Source organism: Neomonachus schauinslandi, chromosome 3 (genome assembly GCF_002201575.2).
Source record: "Neomonachus schauinslandi chromosome 3, ASM220157v2, whole genome shotgun sequence".
In the NCBI taxonomy this organism is placed as follows: Eukaryota; Metazoa; Chordata; class Mammalia; order Carnivora; family Phocidae; genus Neomonachus; species Neomonachus schauinslandi.
In genome coordinates, this window is record NC_058405.1 from 172,099,787 (window position 1) to 172,116,877 (window position 17,091).

The following is a 17,091-nucleotide window of genomic DNA, read 5'->3' on the forward strand; positions in this document are numbered from 1 at the left end:
GAAGTCGACACCACAACCCAGACACACTCTGTCACAAACTACCATACCTCCCATCTATTCTTCCAAGGGACCCATGCATCTTTCCTAAACATCACTTACTCTCCTCTCCGAGGCCTCCATCTCCCCTCCCCTTTCCTTACTAAGATAGTGGTTCAGTCTGAGTTCTAAGCCACTCAAGGAAGCTACTCATTTTCCCCTGGGTATTTCCCATATATACATGATGTATACATATGAATAAAGTTGTTTGTTATGGTCTTGTTAATTTGTCTTTTATTACAGGGATCTCAACTAAGAACTCAGAAGGGTAGAGGGAAAATTCTTTTTCCTCCCCTACATAGTTTTCTCAAGCTTCACAGTTGAAGAGAAGGACATTCAGTAGAAACTTAATGCAAACATAACAGCATGTTCAGACTACATTTCCATACTCAAAGATCTACCAGAGAAGGTGACAGAGAAGGGTGTGATGTCAGAAGTGAAATTGCTAGTGGAGGTCAAGAGCATCTGCAACAGGTGTGAGAGCCTGAGGCCCCCGCTCTCCATCCTTTCCAGTTAAGGAAAGAAGGATGCGGTCTTCCTCCATGGTATTCAGCTCTGCAGAAAGTTATACAAGAACTGAAAGAAGTTTGTCTGGATCCCAAAACAGCACATCCTAACCAGCTTATCTCTGAGGATAAAAAACAACAATAACAACAACTATAATAACCCCCCCAAAAAAACTGTGACATTTGTGAAGAAAAAAGCAAAGAGTTCACCCAAATCCACAGAGACTTACAGCTTATCCAGTACTTTGTTCTGAAGGTCCTAGGAGGTCCAGGTGGATGAGAAGCCTGAATGGACCATCAGGGTTTGTAAAGACTCCCTTTCCAGGAAGTGAAAGTGGGGAACAGAATAGATGCTAGACAATCCAGCTTTGGAGTGATGACTAGGTCACATGAAGTGCTGTCCCAGTCACTCTTCTTCTAAAGGAAAAGCCCAGAGGGACTGACATTTATTTGAACTATGAGTTGACTGAGATTATATGTTACCATTTCCATGACAGGTCTCACATTTGTTCTTTCAATGACCAATTTCCTGAAGTACTAAGGCCTTATTTCTGTATCAGATGTGATTTAAAATCTCTTACAATCTGTTCAGGAACAGATGAGTGATATGAGTGATAAGCTGTCTTGAAGGCTGTCACATTGCTTCATTTTCTTCCCCTAATTTATAAACAGGAGGCAGAAGGATGCACAACTCTTCGGTGAATATAGCTCTAACCAATGTTTTTAATGCTTCTACAACTTAAACACATAAAATCATACAATATACGCTCTTATTCATCAGGCCTCTTTCACTTAGAATAATTATTTTGAGATTCATCCATGTTGTTGCATGAGTTAATAATTCATTACATCTTATTTCCAAGTAGTAGTCTGTTATATAGATATACCACAGTGTGTTTAGTCATTCACCTACTGATGGCATTTGAGTTACAAACTGTCTGTCCATGGGAGACGTGAGTTGCTTTTTTGACCTATCTTTTGCCCTCATAATTATTTTTTTTTTAAGATTTTATTTATTTATTTGACAGACACATAGAGAGTGAGCACAGATAGGCAGAGCGGCAGGCAGAGGGAGAGGGAGAAGCAGGCTCTCCACTGAGCAGGGAGCCCAATGCAGGGCTCAATCCCAAGACCCTGGGATCATGACCTGAGCCCAAGGCAGACGCTTAACCAAATGAGCCACCCAGATGCCCCTGCCCTCATAATTATTGACAATGACCCAAAAGATCAGCAGCTCAGACCAAACTCCCCTGCATAGATGTACTGGAAAACAGACTAGCCTCAGAAAATATTAAGAAAAAACATGCCAAGACAGCAATACGACTCAAACATACACACAAGATATCCAGATAGCCTTTCAACAAATCAAAAGATGCTCCACTGAGAATACCATTTCTTGACCATCTGAGTTGTCCAGAAGTTGACAACACATATTTTGGGTCAGGCTCTGGGGAACAGGTACTTTGCTGGTTGGAAAATACCTTTTTAGGTATGCATTTACCCTTCACCTTCACCCAGCAATCCAACTTCCAGGATCTACCCTGAAGATATAACTCCACAAATATGAAACAAATATGTACAGTGTTATTCACTGCAGAATTATTTGTAATGCAAAATGTAGAAACAATACAAATTTCTATTAAGTTTGAGCTATTACATGTGTTTGAAAAGAGGAATTTGAAATCTGTAAGTCCATAATAGTGGTATCCCAAAAAATTTAATAATAATAATGATAATAATAAATATATAGAGAAAGAAGGAATGGCTGTTGCAGAGAAGTCTTTATGGAAGAATATCAGCTAATAAATACAGAAGCAATTATGAAACCAGAAAAATCAACATCTTCTCACCCTAATGTAGTAAGTGATTCAGGTAAGAATCAACAATGTTTGCAAAAATCACAATGACAAATAAGATATTCATGCAGTGCCAAAACATCACCCTGCAGATTACATATTACTAATAAAGGAATTCAGGTCACTGTCTTACTTGGTTAACAGGTTATCTCTGGGATGAGAAGGTATAGAGCACTCGACTTTGTACCTTATGCAGTTTTATATATATGTAAAAACTAGCATGCTTTGTTTTTATAATGCTCAGATAGGTCTATTTCATAAGAAGAAATATTCTATGTTGGAAAATTAAAAAAAAATTTTTTTTTTTTTAAGATTTTATTTATTTATTTGAGAGAGAGAGAATGAGAGAGAGCACATGAGAGTGGGGAGGGTCAGAGGGAGAAGCAGACTCCCTGCCAAGCAGGGAGCCCAATGCGGGACTCGATCCTAGGACTCCAGGATCATGACCTGAGCCAAAGGCAGCCGCCCAACCAACTGAGCCACCCAGGCGCCCTAAAAAAATTTTAATTAAAAAAAAAAAAAGGAAGGAATCAGAACTGATAAAAGATATGAAAAAAATCAGCAAAATGAATTTTTTGTAAATCAGACTTTTTAACAGCTAAACGTGCGGTTTTCAAGTAGCTTCCTGGCACACTGTTTTTCTCTTTGTTCTATGTGGATGCCCATTTAGATTATTATGAAAGAATCTACTGAACCAGTAGGCTAAATTAGTTTACTGATTGACTTTTTTTTTTAATCTATTTCCAACATAAAAATTTACCAAAATTAGAATAAGAGTCAAATATGTCAAACTCCGTTATGGAGTAACAATTTAGCAGTTCTGTCTAAAATTGAAGAGGTATATTCACAGTATTCAAATCTAAATTAATCTAAATTTGTTGCATTTCCACACGTTAACAAAAAAGCTCTCTCCAGACAATGATGACCAGTTTAGTGACATCTGGATTAGGGTTACTGGATAAAATATAGGACATTCAGTTAAATTTGAATTTCAGATAAACAATAAAAAAATTTTAGCATAAATATGCCCCATGCAATATTTGGGACAGACTTATAATAAAAAATTAATAGGGCCTCCTGTTTTATTTTCTTGGTAAATCTGGAAAGCCTAATATGCATGGTAATGTTTTGGAAGTACATTTTTGAAGTTCAAATAAAGGGCAATGCTAAATATTGAAATCGAAACTCATTACAGGATTAAGGATTGTGACTTATGAGAATTTCTCCACCCTACTCCCCCTATTCAGAGGACAAACCCAAAGACATAGGAAAAAAATACATATACATTAAGTATGCTTACGCAAATCCTGGAAATCCATTTCTAGTAAGGATAATAATATTGACAATAGATCCTCCATGCTCTTTCATCCAGGAGTTGTAAACTGTAGGAAACAGACCAATGACAATCATATGAAATAGTGTCCTCTCTTCTCATCCACTGTCCCAGCATCTTGCTTGCTATTTTAAAATTTTTAATTCACATTTCCTTTTTATAAAAAGCCTGATTGAATATAATTGACATATCATGAAACTCATCCACTTTATGTGTACAATTTAATGATTTTTAATAAATATACAGTCATGCAACCACTATCACAATCCAGTTTTAGAATACTCCATCACCCCCAAAATGTTCCTTTGTGCCCATCTGCAGCCCAAGCCATCCCCATGCAAACCCTCATCTACTTTCCATTTATATAAATTTGCCTTTTCTGAACATTTCATATAAATGAAATCACACAATATGTGGTCTTTTGTGTCTGGCTTCTTTTACTTAGAATAATGTTTGTGAGGTTCATCCATGTGGTAACATGTATCAATACTTAACTTTTTATTGCTGAATAGTATTCCAGTGAATAGATATGCCATATTTCATTTATCCATTAACCAGCAGATGAACATTTGGATTGTTTCCACTGGTGGGTGATTATGAATACAAACTGTTGTGTGGACATATTTTTTTTTTTTTTAGATATTTATTTGAGAGAGACAGAATGAGAGAGAGAGAGAGAACCAGCTCACGAGCAGGGGAGAGGGTCAGAAGAGAGTGAGAAGCAGACTCCCAGGGAGCCCGACACAGGGCTCAATCCCAGGACCCTGGGATCATGACCTGAGCTGAAGTCAGACACTTAACTGACCCAGGCGCCCCTGGACATATGTTTTTATTTCTCTTGGGTAGATGCTTAGGGATGGAACTGCTGGGTTATATGGCAATTGTACGTTTAACTTTTTAAGAAACTGCCAAACTATTTTCCGGTGTCTCCACTATTTTACATTTCTACCAGAAAAGCATGAGGGTTCCAGTTTCTCCATACTATTATTGCCCGACTTTTTTATTATAGCCATTCTAGTGGGTATGAAGTGATATTTCACTGAGGTTTTGACATGCATGTCCCGAATGACTAATGACTAATGGTGCTGAGAATCTTCTGATGTACTTATTAGCCACTCATATGTCTTCTTTGGTAAAATATCTATCCAATTGGTTTGTTTTCTCAATATTGAATTATAAGAGTTCTTTTTATATTCTGGATACAAGTCCTTTATCAGATATGTGATTTCTCCCAGTCTATGGCTTATCTTTTCATTTTCTTAATGTTGTCTTTTGAAGTGTTGTCTTTGAAGTATTTAATTTTGATGAAGTCACGTTTACCATTTTCTTTACTTTGTGCCTGGTATGATGGATGGTATATCTCAGGACTCTTTGCTGAAGCCAAGGTCATAAAGATTTTGTCCTTTATTTGCTTCTAAAAGTTATACAGTTTTACTTTTTGCATGTGGATATCCAATTGCACCTGCACCATCTGCTGAAAACACTATCATTTCCCCATAGAACTGCCTTGGCCCCTTTGGCAAAAATCATAAATGTAAGGGTTTGACCCAACTGTAAGGGTTTATTTCTGGACTCTCAAATTTGTCCAAAAGATCTATACAACTATCCTTCTGCCAGTACCATGATGTCTTGAAATCAAGAAGTATAAGTCCTCCAACTTTCCTGTTTTGCCAAACTGTTTTGGCTATGCTGAGTCCTTTGCACTTCCACATGTATTTTAGGATCTGCTGGTCAATTTTTGCAAAAATAACAGGGACTGCATTGAACCTACATATCAATTTGGGAAGAACTACCATCTTAACCTTATCGAGTCTTCCAACTCATAAACACTGAATGTTTTTCCATTTAGTTTTTGATCTTCTTTCATTTCTGTCAGCAATATTTTGTAGTTTTTAGATACAAGTCTTATCCTTCTTTTGTTAACTTAATTCTTTAAGTATTTTCTTTTCAATTCTTTTTTTTCTACGGGGAGAGAGCAGGAGTGGGGGTGGAGGGTGGGGTGGGCAGAGGGGCAGAGGGAGAGGGAGAGAGACTCTTGAGCAGGTTCCACACCCTGCGCAGAACCCTACACAGGACTCCATCTCATGAGAGCTCATTACCTGAGCCGAAATAAAGAGTCAGATGCTCAACTGACTAAGCCACCCCAGCTGTCCCTCATTCTTTAAGTATTTTATCCTTTTCGAAGCCCAACTGATATTTAGCCATCAACTCTATTCATACAAATCAAGACAATGTCAGATATGAACCCTCAAGACTCATTTCAATAGAAATCTAATTTTTAGAATGTAAAGGCCAGAGAACAATGCAAGACCTATTCCTATTAAAACCTTAGACAAAAATAAGAACGTGTTCCCAGTATTACTTAATGCTTTCCAGTGCTTTCCAGTGAATTTCTTACCAGTGCTTTCCAGTGAATTTCTTACCAATTCATAATATATAACAGAAAAAGGAGGTAAAGCCACTAGAAAAGAAGACATAAAATATAGTATTTTGGGGCTCTAAGACAATTCTTTCATATTATTTTCACATTTCACATGAAACTGGGATATGTTTTGCAGTTGGTGGCTTCTTAAGATACAAATAACACTGTTTGTACTTTCTTAGTAGTATATAAAATGATGGTGCATTTCACCAAAGATACATTGACTGTATCTTTGACTCAATGAAATACATTATTTATTTTTAGACAACATGATTGTATAGCTAAAACACCTGAAAGACTAATTTCAAAAGCTGTTAGATAAAGATAGAAATTACTAGATAAAGCTACAAGATCAACTTGAAAAAATAATTCTTCCATAAACCAACAATAATCCAGCTGAAAATAATTGGGGACAGAGCCCATTTAAAAAAGCAAGAGTCAGGGTGCCTGGGTAGCTCAGTCAGTTAAGCATCTGCCTTCAGCTCAGGTCATGATCCCAGGGTCCTGGGATCAAGCTCCACATCAGGTTCCCTGCTCAGCGGGGAGTCTGCTTCTCCCTCTCCTTCTGCCCCTCCCCCTGCTCGTGCTCTTTCTGTCTTTCTCAAATAAACAAACAAAATCTTAAAAAAAAAAAAATAGAAAGAGTCATCCAAAATATCTAGGTATAACCTTAGTAAAAAAAATATGAGAGGGGCTCCTGGGTGGCTCAGTCAGTTAAGCATCTGACTCTTGATTTTGGCTCAGGTCTTTATCTCAGGGTCATGAGTTCAAGCCCTGTGTTGGGCTCCATGACCAGCATGGAGCCTACTTAAAAAAAAAAAAAAGATTTACATGACGAAAACCACAGACCTTTGCCAAAAAATATAAAATAAGAATCCATTAATAGAAAGATGTGCCATGGTGCAGAGATAATATTTCAACATATTGTCAAATTATTGATAGGTTGAACACAATTCCAATCAAATTCCCCACCAGCATTTTTGAGGGAAAAACCTAAATATAAAATTCATCTGAAAGAATAAAAGGTCATGAGGCGCCTGGGTGGCTCAGTTGGTTAAGCGACTGCCTTCGGCTCAGGTCATGATCCTGGAGTCCCTGGATCGAGTCCCGTATCGGGCTCCCTGCTCGGCAGGGAGTCTGCTTCTCCCTCTGACCCTCCCCCCTCTCATGTGCTCTCTCTCATTCTCTCTCTCTCAAATAAATAAATAAAATCTTTAAAAAAAAAAAAAAAGAATAAAAGGTCATGAATAGCCCAGAAAAGTTTGGAAATGAAAATAAATAACTATGTGCCATATCAAATATCTAAAAAAGAAAAACCTATAAAAAAAGAAAAACAAGTAAGTTTATTTAAATTACCCTACACAAACTTTCTGCTTCTAGTTAAATAGTACTCTATGTTAGAACTCTGAAATCAGCGGTGCCTGGGTGGCTCAGTCGTTAAGCATCTGCCTTCAGCTCAGGTCATGATCCCAGGGTCCTGGGATCGAGCCCCACATCGGGCTCCCTGCTCATCGGGAAGCCTGCTTCTCCCTCTCCCACTCCCCTTGCTTGTGTTCTCTCTCTCGCTGTGTCTCTCTCTGTCAAATAAATAAATAAAATCTTAAAAAAAAAAAAAAAAAGAACTCTGAAGTCATCTTTGTGTTTTTCCCCTGACACTTCCAGGGCTATCATGGGAATATTTCTTCAAGATATGTGAGGTCGTCTCAGATGCCAATCACAAGTCCAGCTTGTTACCTGTGCTTCTGACCAATGGGCTATAAATCAGAGGTTCCCATGAACCTTTCCTTGGATTTGCTTAATTTGCTATTGTGGCTCATAGAACTCAAGAAACTAGATTCCTCACTAGATTACAGTTTGTCCTGAACAAAGAAGCTTCTGCCTCTGTGGAGCTTGAGACTTGGCAGGGTGTCACATGAAAGTGTTCTGATTTACCAACCCTGTCCTTTTATGTTTTTATGGAGGCCTCAGTATGTAGTCCTGACTGATTAAATCACTGGCACCGGTGACTGAGTCAACTTTTAGCCCACTCTCCCTTGCCCAGAAATCAGTAGGTAAGACTGAGGTCCAACTCTCACCAAGGTTGGTTCCCTACCAACTAGCCTATACCGATCTTTACAGGATTTCCAAAAGTCACCTCATTAACATAAGCTCAGTTGTGGTTGAACAGGACTTGTTATGAATAACAGACACCCATTTCACCTGTGTGGCCCTGAAGCCTTTTCAGGAATTAAGACAAGAGACCAAATATTATAACAAAAGATTCTCCCATTGCTCTTATTGCTCAAGAAATTCCAAGAGCCTTGGGAACTATGAACCAGGAACCAGAGACAGACCAAAATATATACTCATTACAAATCACAACATCACAGTCCCTAATGATTATGGAACTACCACATTATCTCTATCTACCTGGACTTTTTATGTCAGGGAGAAACAAACTATGTTATTTAAGTTCCTGTTTTTGCAATCGTCTCTACACTGAAACAGCCAGCCACAACGAATATAAAGCTTTACTACTAGTTAAATAAAGTTGAAAGCTGGGAATGTCTGCAAGATTTTGACTTAGAGATATTAAGAATATAAAGCCTAATCCATATTAGGGTGAAGACCCTTTGGGTTGGAATTACACTCATTCTGTGGTTTTCATCATAAAAATGTCTTTGATAGTTTTTAACAAAAACCTTGAGTTACTCAACCTCAGGAGTTGAATATGACCACCTATGAAATATAACTTTCAATCCAATGATATGCATGCATGCTAATTAGTTGTTAGTCAGAAAGAATGTGGACTCTGTCTGGCATTCTCCCTGAAGATTTGACAAGTTAATGAAAAGGCCCTTACAACAGATTTAACAGATTCATTTCTTTAAAACTAAGTGTGAGAGTTTTTTTTTTAAATTTCAGGAACAACTTTGTAGCTGTATCTTTGTACAGATTCATAATAATTTTCTCATGATAAATTCCTAGAAATAAAATTATAAGATCAAACCATACCCATATTTTACAAATATTGTCAAATTAGTATCCAGAAATGCAACAATTTACATTTCTGTGTTGTATGCAAGTAAATCAGGGTAGTAAATGCTGCTAACATGGAGTTTCTGAGCCCCTAACAATTCTCTTTGAAGATTCTCTATGATCTAGGGGCGCCTAGGTGGCTCAGTCGGTTAAGCCTCTGCTTCCGCCTCAGGTCATGATCTCAGGGTCCTGAGATGGAGTCTGGCATCAGGCTCCCTACTCAGTGGGGAGCCTGCTTCTCCCTTTCCCACTCCCCCTGCTTATGTGGTCTCTCTCTCTCTTTGTCAAATAAATAAAATCTTTAAAGAAAAAAAAGATTCTCTATGATCTTTAAATAAAGAATCTTGACTTTTTGGGTTACTGATCATACTCGCCTGCTTTGCACATGTAGAAGGTGCCTGTCAGGTTGGTCTCAATCACAGCATGCCATCCCTTTGCACTAATGTGTTCTGTAGGAGACATGAACTGGCCTCCTCCGTTGTTTACCAAAAAATTGATCTTACCATAAATATCTAAGGTGGATTTGACCAAATTGTTCACCTAAAGAAAAATGTTAAAAGTAAACTGGTTAATAACCTAACTTGCTACTTGGACTGACAGCTTACTGTAGGAGAAGAAAGAACTTGCAGTCTGTCACAGTAAATGGTATCAGTAACAGTAACTGAAATCAGGTTAAAATTAACACTAAGAAATGACTTAAAAGGGGCACCTGTCTGGTTCAGTTGGTACAGCATGTGACTCTTGATCTTGGGGTTGTGAGTTCGAGCCCCATATTGAGTGTACAGATGACTGACTACTTAAAAATAAAATATTTAAAAAAAAAGAGAGAAAAGAAATGACTTGAAGGGGGAAAGGCACAAAAAGTAATCTCGCTGAGACCACATCCTTGCTTAGCTTCCTTGTTTCTTTCCGTCCCCTCCCCCAGGAGGTAATACACTCAATAAATCATTAGCAAAAGAATTTCTTTTACAGGATCTGCTTCTAGTTAACCTCATCCAAGACAGCCACCATAGGAACATCTGAAGCACAGGTTTAGGTACCACTCAAATAAAATGAATGAATAAATGATACAGACATTTTTGCATTACCTCCTCTTCTTTGCGGATGTTGCATTTTATGGGAGTGACCTGAGCCTGGTTGGTGGGGGGCAGGCTGGCCTTCAGTTCATCTGCAACAGATTTTAATCTATCGAAGTTACGAGATGCAATCACCACATTACACCCTGAAAAGAAAACAGTCCAAGAATAAGAAAATATGCTTTCACTGGTTGTCCAAATTAAAAAAAAAAAAAAAAGGTCAGGAAGTGTTTCATGTGTACCCATAAAAAAGATGAATCAGGACTTCTGCCTCTGGTTAAGATGGACCATCAATAACTGAGTTTACCCTCCAGACAAAAACAACTAAAAAACTGGTCAAAGTATAATGCAGGATGGTTTTCAGGCACTGGACATGGCATAGCATGGCACAGTGATCTCAGAGAATGGAGACAAACAACATGAGCCCTGTGATCATTCCAGCCCAGGGAGGAGGAGGAGGAACCCTTTCCGACCCCCAGGAAGAGATGAAGTTGGGAGTCCAGGGAGGCCAAGATAACACTGGAAATAGTATTCCAACCAGGCAAAACCTTGTTTGAAGGGGCACTGGGTAAAATACTCTGAAGGGTATGGCCTCAGTAGTGAAGCAAAATTAGCCCTAGATGAAAGGCCATTCAGGTCAACATTTAACATATAAAGTATCAAATTGCATCCAAGTTACTTAATAACAGAAGTAACAACCTCTGTGATGCAATTAACACAGAACAAAGCTCAAGAATATTTAAATGAATATAAAAATAACCAGCGTTCTACAAGGTAAAATTCAAATGTCTAGCAGTCATGTAAAGGAGCAGGTAAATACAACCCATAATGAGCAGAAAAGTCAGAACCAGAAATGGCAATGATGATATAATTAAATAAACGAGTGATAAAGAGAAAAATATTAAGTCTTCCCGCGTTTCCTCATTAGGTAATACACATAGGATGGATTCATTTTAAACACAACTATAAAGAATTCCATAGCATGTTTCCACAGGTCTCCTTGTTCCCTACCTCGAGCACATTATCTTTGATTCTAAGTCTTCCCTTTAGTTTACAAACAGTGGTTTCATCTTTCAACGCGTATCCAGCATTTCTCAGAAAGAACTCTTCCTTTTCCCCCGCGGTTTCAATGTCGCCCATATGTACAGAATCTTGGCTTGGCAAGTCCACGTCTCCCAGCCCTGCCTAATACCTCCCGGGTCCCGACCCCACGTCACACCAGTGTGTGTCTCTGCGGACCCCTGGATCTAGGTAGCCTGACCCAGGGGGGCTGCTCACGTACCCAGCTGCAGGAGCTCTGTCGCGATGGCTTTTCCGATACCCGTGGCCCCGCCAGTGACGATGGCCAGTTTGTCCTGCAGCAAGCCGGGCGCCAGAAAGCTCTTCCACTCGCCGTGAGCGTCCATGTCGGACGAGGGCCTGAGTCCCGGAAGCGCAGTGGTCACTGAGTCTCGGCGGCCTGCGGGGTGCGCGGGGCCAAGGACCTGCCCACGTGACCGCCGGGCCCCGCCCCGTCCCGTCGCCCCGCCCTCCCGCCGCGGCAGGTCCCCATCCTCCCAGAGACGGCTGCTCCCCGGCGGCGGCTGCTTGGCTCGGTCTGGGTCCTCTGCCAGACTTTGTCCCCGGCATGTGTAGGTGAGATCCCTTGTTCGTTGGGGTTTTGTTTTTGTTTTTAAATTTCGAGGCCATTTGGGGACCGGAGGAAGGGAAGCAGACAAAAAGCGGGCGCGTGCTCGATTTCCAAAAATTCTCAGTGCTGTAAGCTCTCATGGTTAATTAAGATGAATTCTCCAGGGCATCTGGGGAAAGAGAGGCTGCGCTCGGGAGCCGTGCTGCGCCCGCCCGCCGCCTCGGACGTCGGGAGATGCGCTGGCTGCAGTTGCGGTGCGCCTCTGGCTGGGAAGGAAAGGGGCAGGCTTAGCTGAGGGGGAAGAAACCTGGCCTCCAGATCCTTTCCGCCCCTGGAAGGGACGCGGCGCGCTAAGGTGTGTGTGTGGGGGGGGGGGGGTGGGGGGGGGGGGGGGGGATGCAGCTGCAGTTATCCACAGAACCAAGATAATAAATGATTTTAAAAATAAACTCGAGCCCACTTCCACCTCATCTCCCTTTCCCCACCCAGGAATGAAGGGAAGAGGTAACCTTTACCAGATTTAAGATCTAATCCATTTCAACCGGGCTGCATAAACTGATGAATCCAAGGGTGTGTGTTTCCTGCAAGAACGCTAATGTAGGTGTGTGAGATCCTATCTTCTAGTTCATTCCTTATGCAGGGAAGCAAGCATTCTGGGGGGGGAGGGGGGGATTTCTCATCCGCAGTTTGATGCCCAGTAGCGGTGAGCGGTCAGATTCTCCTCAGTATTGTTCATCTAGCTTCATACTGTCAACCCACCAGAGAGAGCTTACACCTGGACTGGCCTAGGGAGACTTGGCCTAAGAATTTGGCAGATCTAGGGAATGTGGGTGGTGCTGTGGTCTTAACAATCCAGGGAAGATGCTATTTCTGTCTGCTGTCAGAGTACTGTATTTTCCCCTACAAGGTATTAAAATGATGTAAAAGCAAATAAATACCTTCATTCTTTTCTTGGGCCCACCCACCAGCTAGTTATTCACAAAGTGAATTAGAAATGGGTCTTGTTAAAAGTGGAATCAGACATCACTTCCTCTCTGATATTCTATCACCTTACCCTTCTCTGACCTCCTTTAAGAAATACTTGCCTTGGGGCACCTGGGTGGCTCAATCGGTTAAGCATCTGACTCTTTATTTCGGCTCAGGTCATGATCTCAGGGTTGTGGGCACGGAGCCTGCTTGTGGTTCTTTCTTTCCCTCTCCCCCTAACCGCCCCCCACCCTCCTGTGCTTTTTTCTCTCTCTAAAAAAAAAAAAAGGAAAGAAAGAAAGAAAGAAAACTTGCCCTTCTATTTTTGTTGATGACAGATTCCAATCTATACTCATTAAAGAAAGGAAGACATCTCTTCCACCTTCTGCTTCCCATTTGCTAGATAGAGCTTTGAGTCCAGTGACAAAGTATTTTTTTTAACAGGATGAGAAATAGTGACTGAGTTCTAAGGGCTTTCTTATTCCAGAAAATTCCATGCTTTCTTTCTTGAGAGCAAAGAACACTCTAAGTTTCTTTTAAAGATACCTTTATCAAAGATAAAATTTAATGTGGTTGTGATCTGGTCTAGACCTGTGGATTCACAGAGCTCTGCCAGGGTGGGTTAGTGTGGGCCTGGTTCTACTGTAGCCTTTGTATGGCAGCTGAGGGGACTGAGGGATTCTGCAGTCCTCCAGTGAAAAGGTGACTGGACTGGCTTTAAGCCGGTTTTGCCTGCTGAGGATGACAAGGAGCCATTCCTTGGCTGCAAGGAAGTTGCAGACTGAACAGTCAGCAAGGCTCTTTCTCATAGTCCAGAGAGAGTCTGTGATTCAGATAGATGTTGGGGTCTCTTTGAGAGATCTGTTAAAATGAAAAGGCATGTGCTGTTTGCCCCGTCTCTCTCGCCTCAGTCAGGGTTTGAAAGTCTGCTAACCCCAAAAGGCGTAGAGGTACAGCAACAGAGGCTCCTTGTTTCTAGATTTTAATTCTGGTTCCTGGTTGAGTCATCACTTCACGAGGCATCCATGCCACGCTACGTTGATGTCACTTTGGCCGAATCAAATGCTACCCTGCACTCTGCATCACTGCCCCCTTTGTCCCAGGGAAAAAGGCATCTCCTGGGCCATGATCCTTCCACACTCCCACTCTGTCATACTCTATTAGCACAGACTCCCTTCATCTTCTGGGATGCTCTTGCTGCTCACCCAGCTTCCCACCCCTCCCCCACCCCATCTGCCTGGTAACTTCATTTTCTTCCTGCCTCAAAACAGCTGCTGGCTCATACTGACAGGGGCCTGTGAGATTCTCAACATTCAGCCTCACTGAATCTTGGTGCTAGAAGAATGTCAATGAGGCATGTAGCCACCCCCCACACCCCCACCTTGAAGTAAGAGCAGTTCGGAACTGAGCCAGCTCACATAAACAATTCCATACCACATGCCAGGTACTGTTCAAGGCGTGGAGGATACAGTACAGTGGACAGTACAGTTAGCTGTCCTTGCCTTTTGTTTTTAAGTTTTTATTTATTTATTCAAGAGAGAGAGCGCGCGCGTGCGAGCATGACCAGGGGGAGAGGCAGAGAGAGAGAGAAACGGAGAAGCAGACTGTGGAGCAGGGAGCCCAATGCGGAGCTCCATCCCAGGCCCCTGCGATCATGACCTGAGCTGAAGGCAGACGCTGAACTGACTGAGTCACCCAGGCGCCCCTGTCCTTGCTTTGTAGAGTTTTTATTCTAGCATGTAGGTATGACGGGAGTGGGAATAGGGCCACCCCTATTCCCTATAAACAAACAAAAGATCAGAGAGTGAAGATCCAATTTTACAGCTCTTAAGAATACGGAGATGCTCAAGTTCCTTGTAACCCACCACCCTCGCTACCAGGAACTGTTTCCTCTGTAGACAAGCCAGATGCTTCTAGATGATGAACCAGCCTCAATGTGAGAGCCTTTCAGGACAGGTAGGTTGAGCAGTGACAAGAGAGATGCTGCTTACAGGACCATGAAGGAACAGGATGCAGTCTAACTCATAACCAATTCACAGCAACTGGTTAGAGGTTGGGAGTTTTAAGTTGCTGTTCCATCATTGCTCCAATCACTGACATCAGCCTGAGCCAAATTCCCTTCCACCTTTACATTGGTGAGACTGTCTTCCTGAGAGGGGCTAATGGTGATTTTCGGTGGTTAAAATGGTAAGCATTTTATTTCCTAGCTGGCGTAGGGCATCTCGTGGTGGTAAACCACAATGCTGTTGGAAGACTATGGCCACCTCAGACAGGTGATATGTGGCCCTTTGGGTGACAGATACAGAGATGAGAGAATTGAAAGAGGAGTAAGGTGGGAGCAAGGCACAGTTCACTGTGTAATAGTAATAGTAGTAAGTTAACTTGAAAATGATCATACTCTACCCTTCTGGCCCTAGTTCAGGTTCCTTGGAAGAGGGAGATGTGACCATAAGGGTAAAGGTACAAAAAACAACTCTGGGGCACCTGGGTGGCTCAGATGGTGGGGTGTCTGCCTTTGGCTCCGGTCGTGATCCCGGGGTCCTGGGATCGAGTCCTGCATTGGGCTCCCTGCTCCTTGGGAAGCCTGCTTCTCCCTCTGCCTCTGCCTCTCTCTCTGTGTGTCTCTCATGAATAAATAAAATCTTAAAAAAAAAAAAAAACAACAACTCTGAAGGGAGTGGGGAATTAAAAAAAACAAAAAACAAAACAAAAAAAACCAAACCCCTGATTGTTCTAGATCACACCTGATGCAAAGGATGCTGGGAAATATTATCTTTAGGAAGGAAGTCATGTGACCAGCGGAACCCTCCATTGTTGGAGGAGAACATAGATACAATTATACCATAACAGGGTTTATTAAGCATAGAGGAACTTTTTAATGTCTCTCTCATTTTTCTAAGATTAAAAAAAATTGTTTTAAGTAATCTCTACACCCAATGTGGGGCTCGAACCTACAGCCCTGAGATTAAGAGTCACACACTCCATCCACTGAGCCAGCCAGGCACCCCGTAATGTCTCTTTATTAAACTTTTCTTCAGTCTCAGTCTTCGACAAAATCAGGCTAATCTTTAATTGCTACCAGTTCAAACTCCCCCCCCAACCCAAATCATTAATCCAGTTACTTAAAAATTTGTTTACTGAACATCTGTGTGTTGGCTTACTTATATGGTACCATTTCCTAGACCTTATAGTTGAGTAGAGGAGATGGAAAATACACAAGCAAAATAAGAAATAGAACTTGGGACACCTGGGTGGCTCCATTGGTGAAGCATCTGCCTTCAGCTCGGGTCATGGTCCTGGGGTCCTAGGATCGAGCCCCCATGTTGGGCTCCCTGCTGGGCAGGGAGTCTGCTTCTCCCTCTCCCTCTGCTCCTCCCCCTGCTTGTGCTCTCTTGCTTGCTCACTCAAATAAATAAATAAAATCTTAAGGAAAAAAGAAATAGAACTTAATTACAGATGTTGGTAAGTCTTGTACAGGAAATAGGCTGTTGTGATAATCATGAAAGGGAGGGCAGGGAGCCTATTTTAGGTTTGGTGTCAGGAAAGCTTTGGAGGAGCTGACAAATGAACAGAGCCTTGGGAAATACCAAGGTGATGGCCATGTGACAGAGCGAGATTGGAGTGGAGACCAGGCACGGCAGACAGTATTTAAGGCCTCAAGTGGGAAAACATTTAATGCTCCTGAGGAATGTGTAGGCAGCCAGTGTGATTGTAGCATAGGAGGTATATATGAAGGAGGTGGTATATTGTATAGCATGGCAGGATGGAGAGGGGCCACGTCAGGTAGGTCCTTGGGCCACATGAAAAAGTTTGGATTTTGTTTTATACCAATGAGAAGTCACTGGAGGTTTTAAGCAGAAAACGGCACGAGTTTATTTATGTCTTCAAAAGATCTTTCTTACTGCTGAGTGGAGAATTGATTGGAAGACAGCAGGAGTAGAAGCCAGAAGACAAGGAGCATTTTTTTAGAACCACACATAAGAAAGGATGACCTTGGGGTGTCTGGGTGGCTCAGTTGGTTAAGCGTCCACTCTTAGATTTGGCTCAGGTCATGGTCTCAGGGCCCTGGGATCCAGCCCTGCATCGAGTCCTACATTGGGCTCCGCACACACAGGCATGAGCTCTCTCTCTCTCTCTCAAATAAACAAATAAAATCTTTAAAAAAGAGAGAGAGAGAAATAAAGAAGAAAGGGAAAGAAAGAAGAAAGAAAGAAAGAAAGAAAGAAAGAAAGAAAGAAAGAAAGAAAG

General features: G+C 41.6%; 1 protein-coding gene across 1 annotated transcript in view; it reads right to left on the reverse strand.

Moving 5' to 3' along the window:
* The window catches only part of PECR (peroxisomal trans-2-enoyl-CoA reductase), a 28,362-nt gene extending 16,644 nt beyond the window's left edge, over positions 1–11,718 (reverse strand). The window contains exons 1-4 of the mRNA XM_021702988.1: positions 11,530–11,718; positions 10,260–10,393; positions 9,546–9,711; positions 3,699–3,780 (exon numbers count right to left, since the gene is read on the reverse strand). Of these exons, the coding sequence (XP_021558663.1) occupies positions 3,699–3,780; positions 9,546–9,711; positions 10,260–10,393; positions 11,530–11,653 (506 nt within the window). The 5' untranslated portion in view covers positions 11,654–11,718. The remainder of the gene's footprint in view (positions 1–3,698; positions 3,781–9,545; positions 9,712–10,259; positions 10,394–11,529) is intronic.
* Between the last annotated feature and the right edge of the window lie 5,373 nt (positions 11,719–17,091).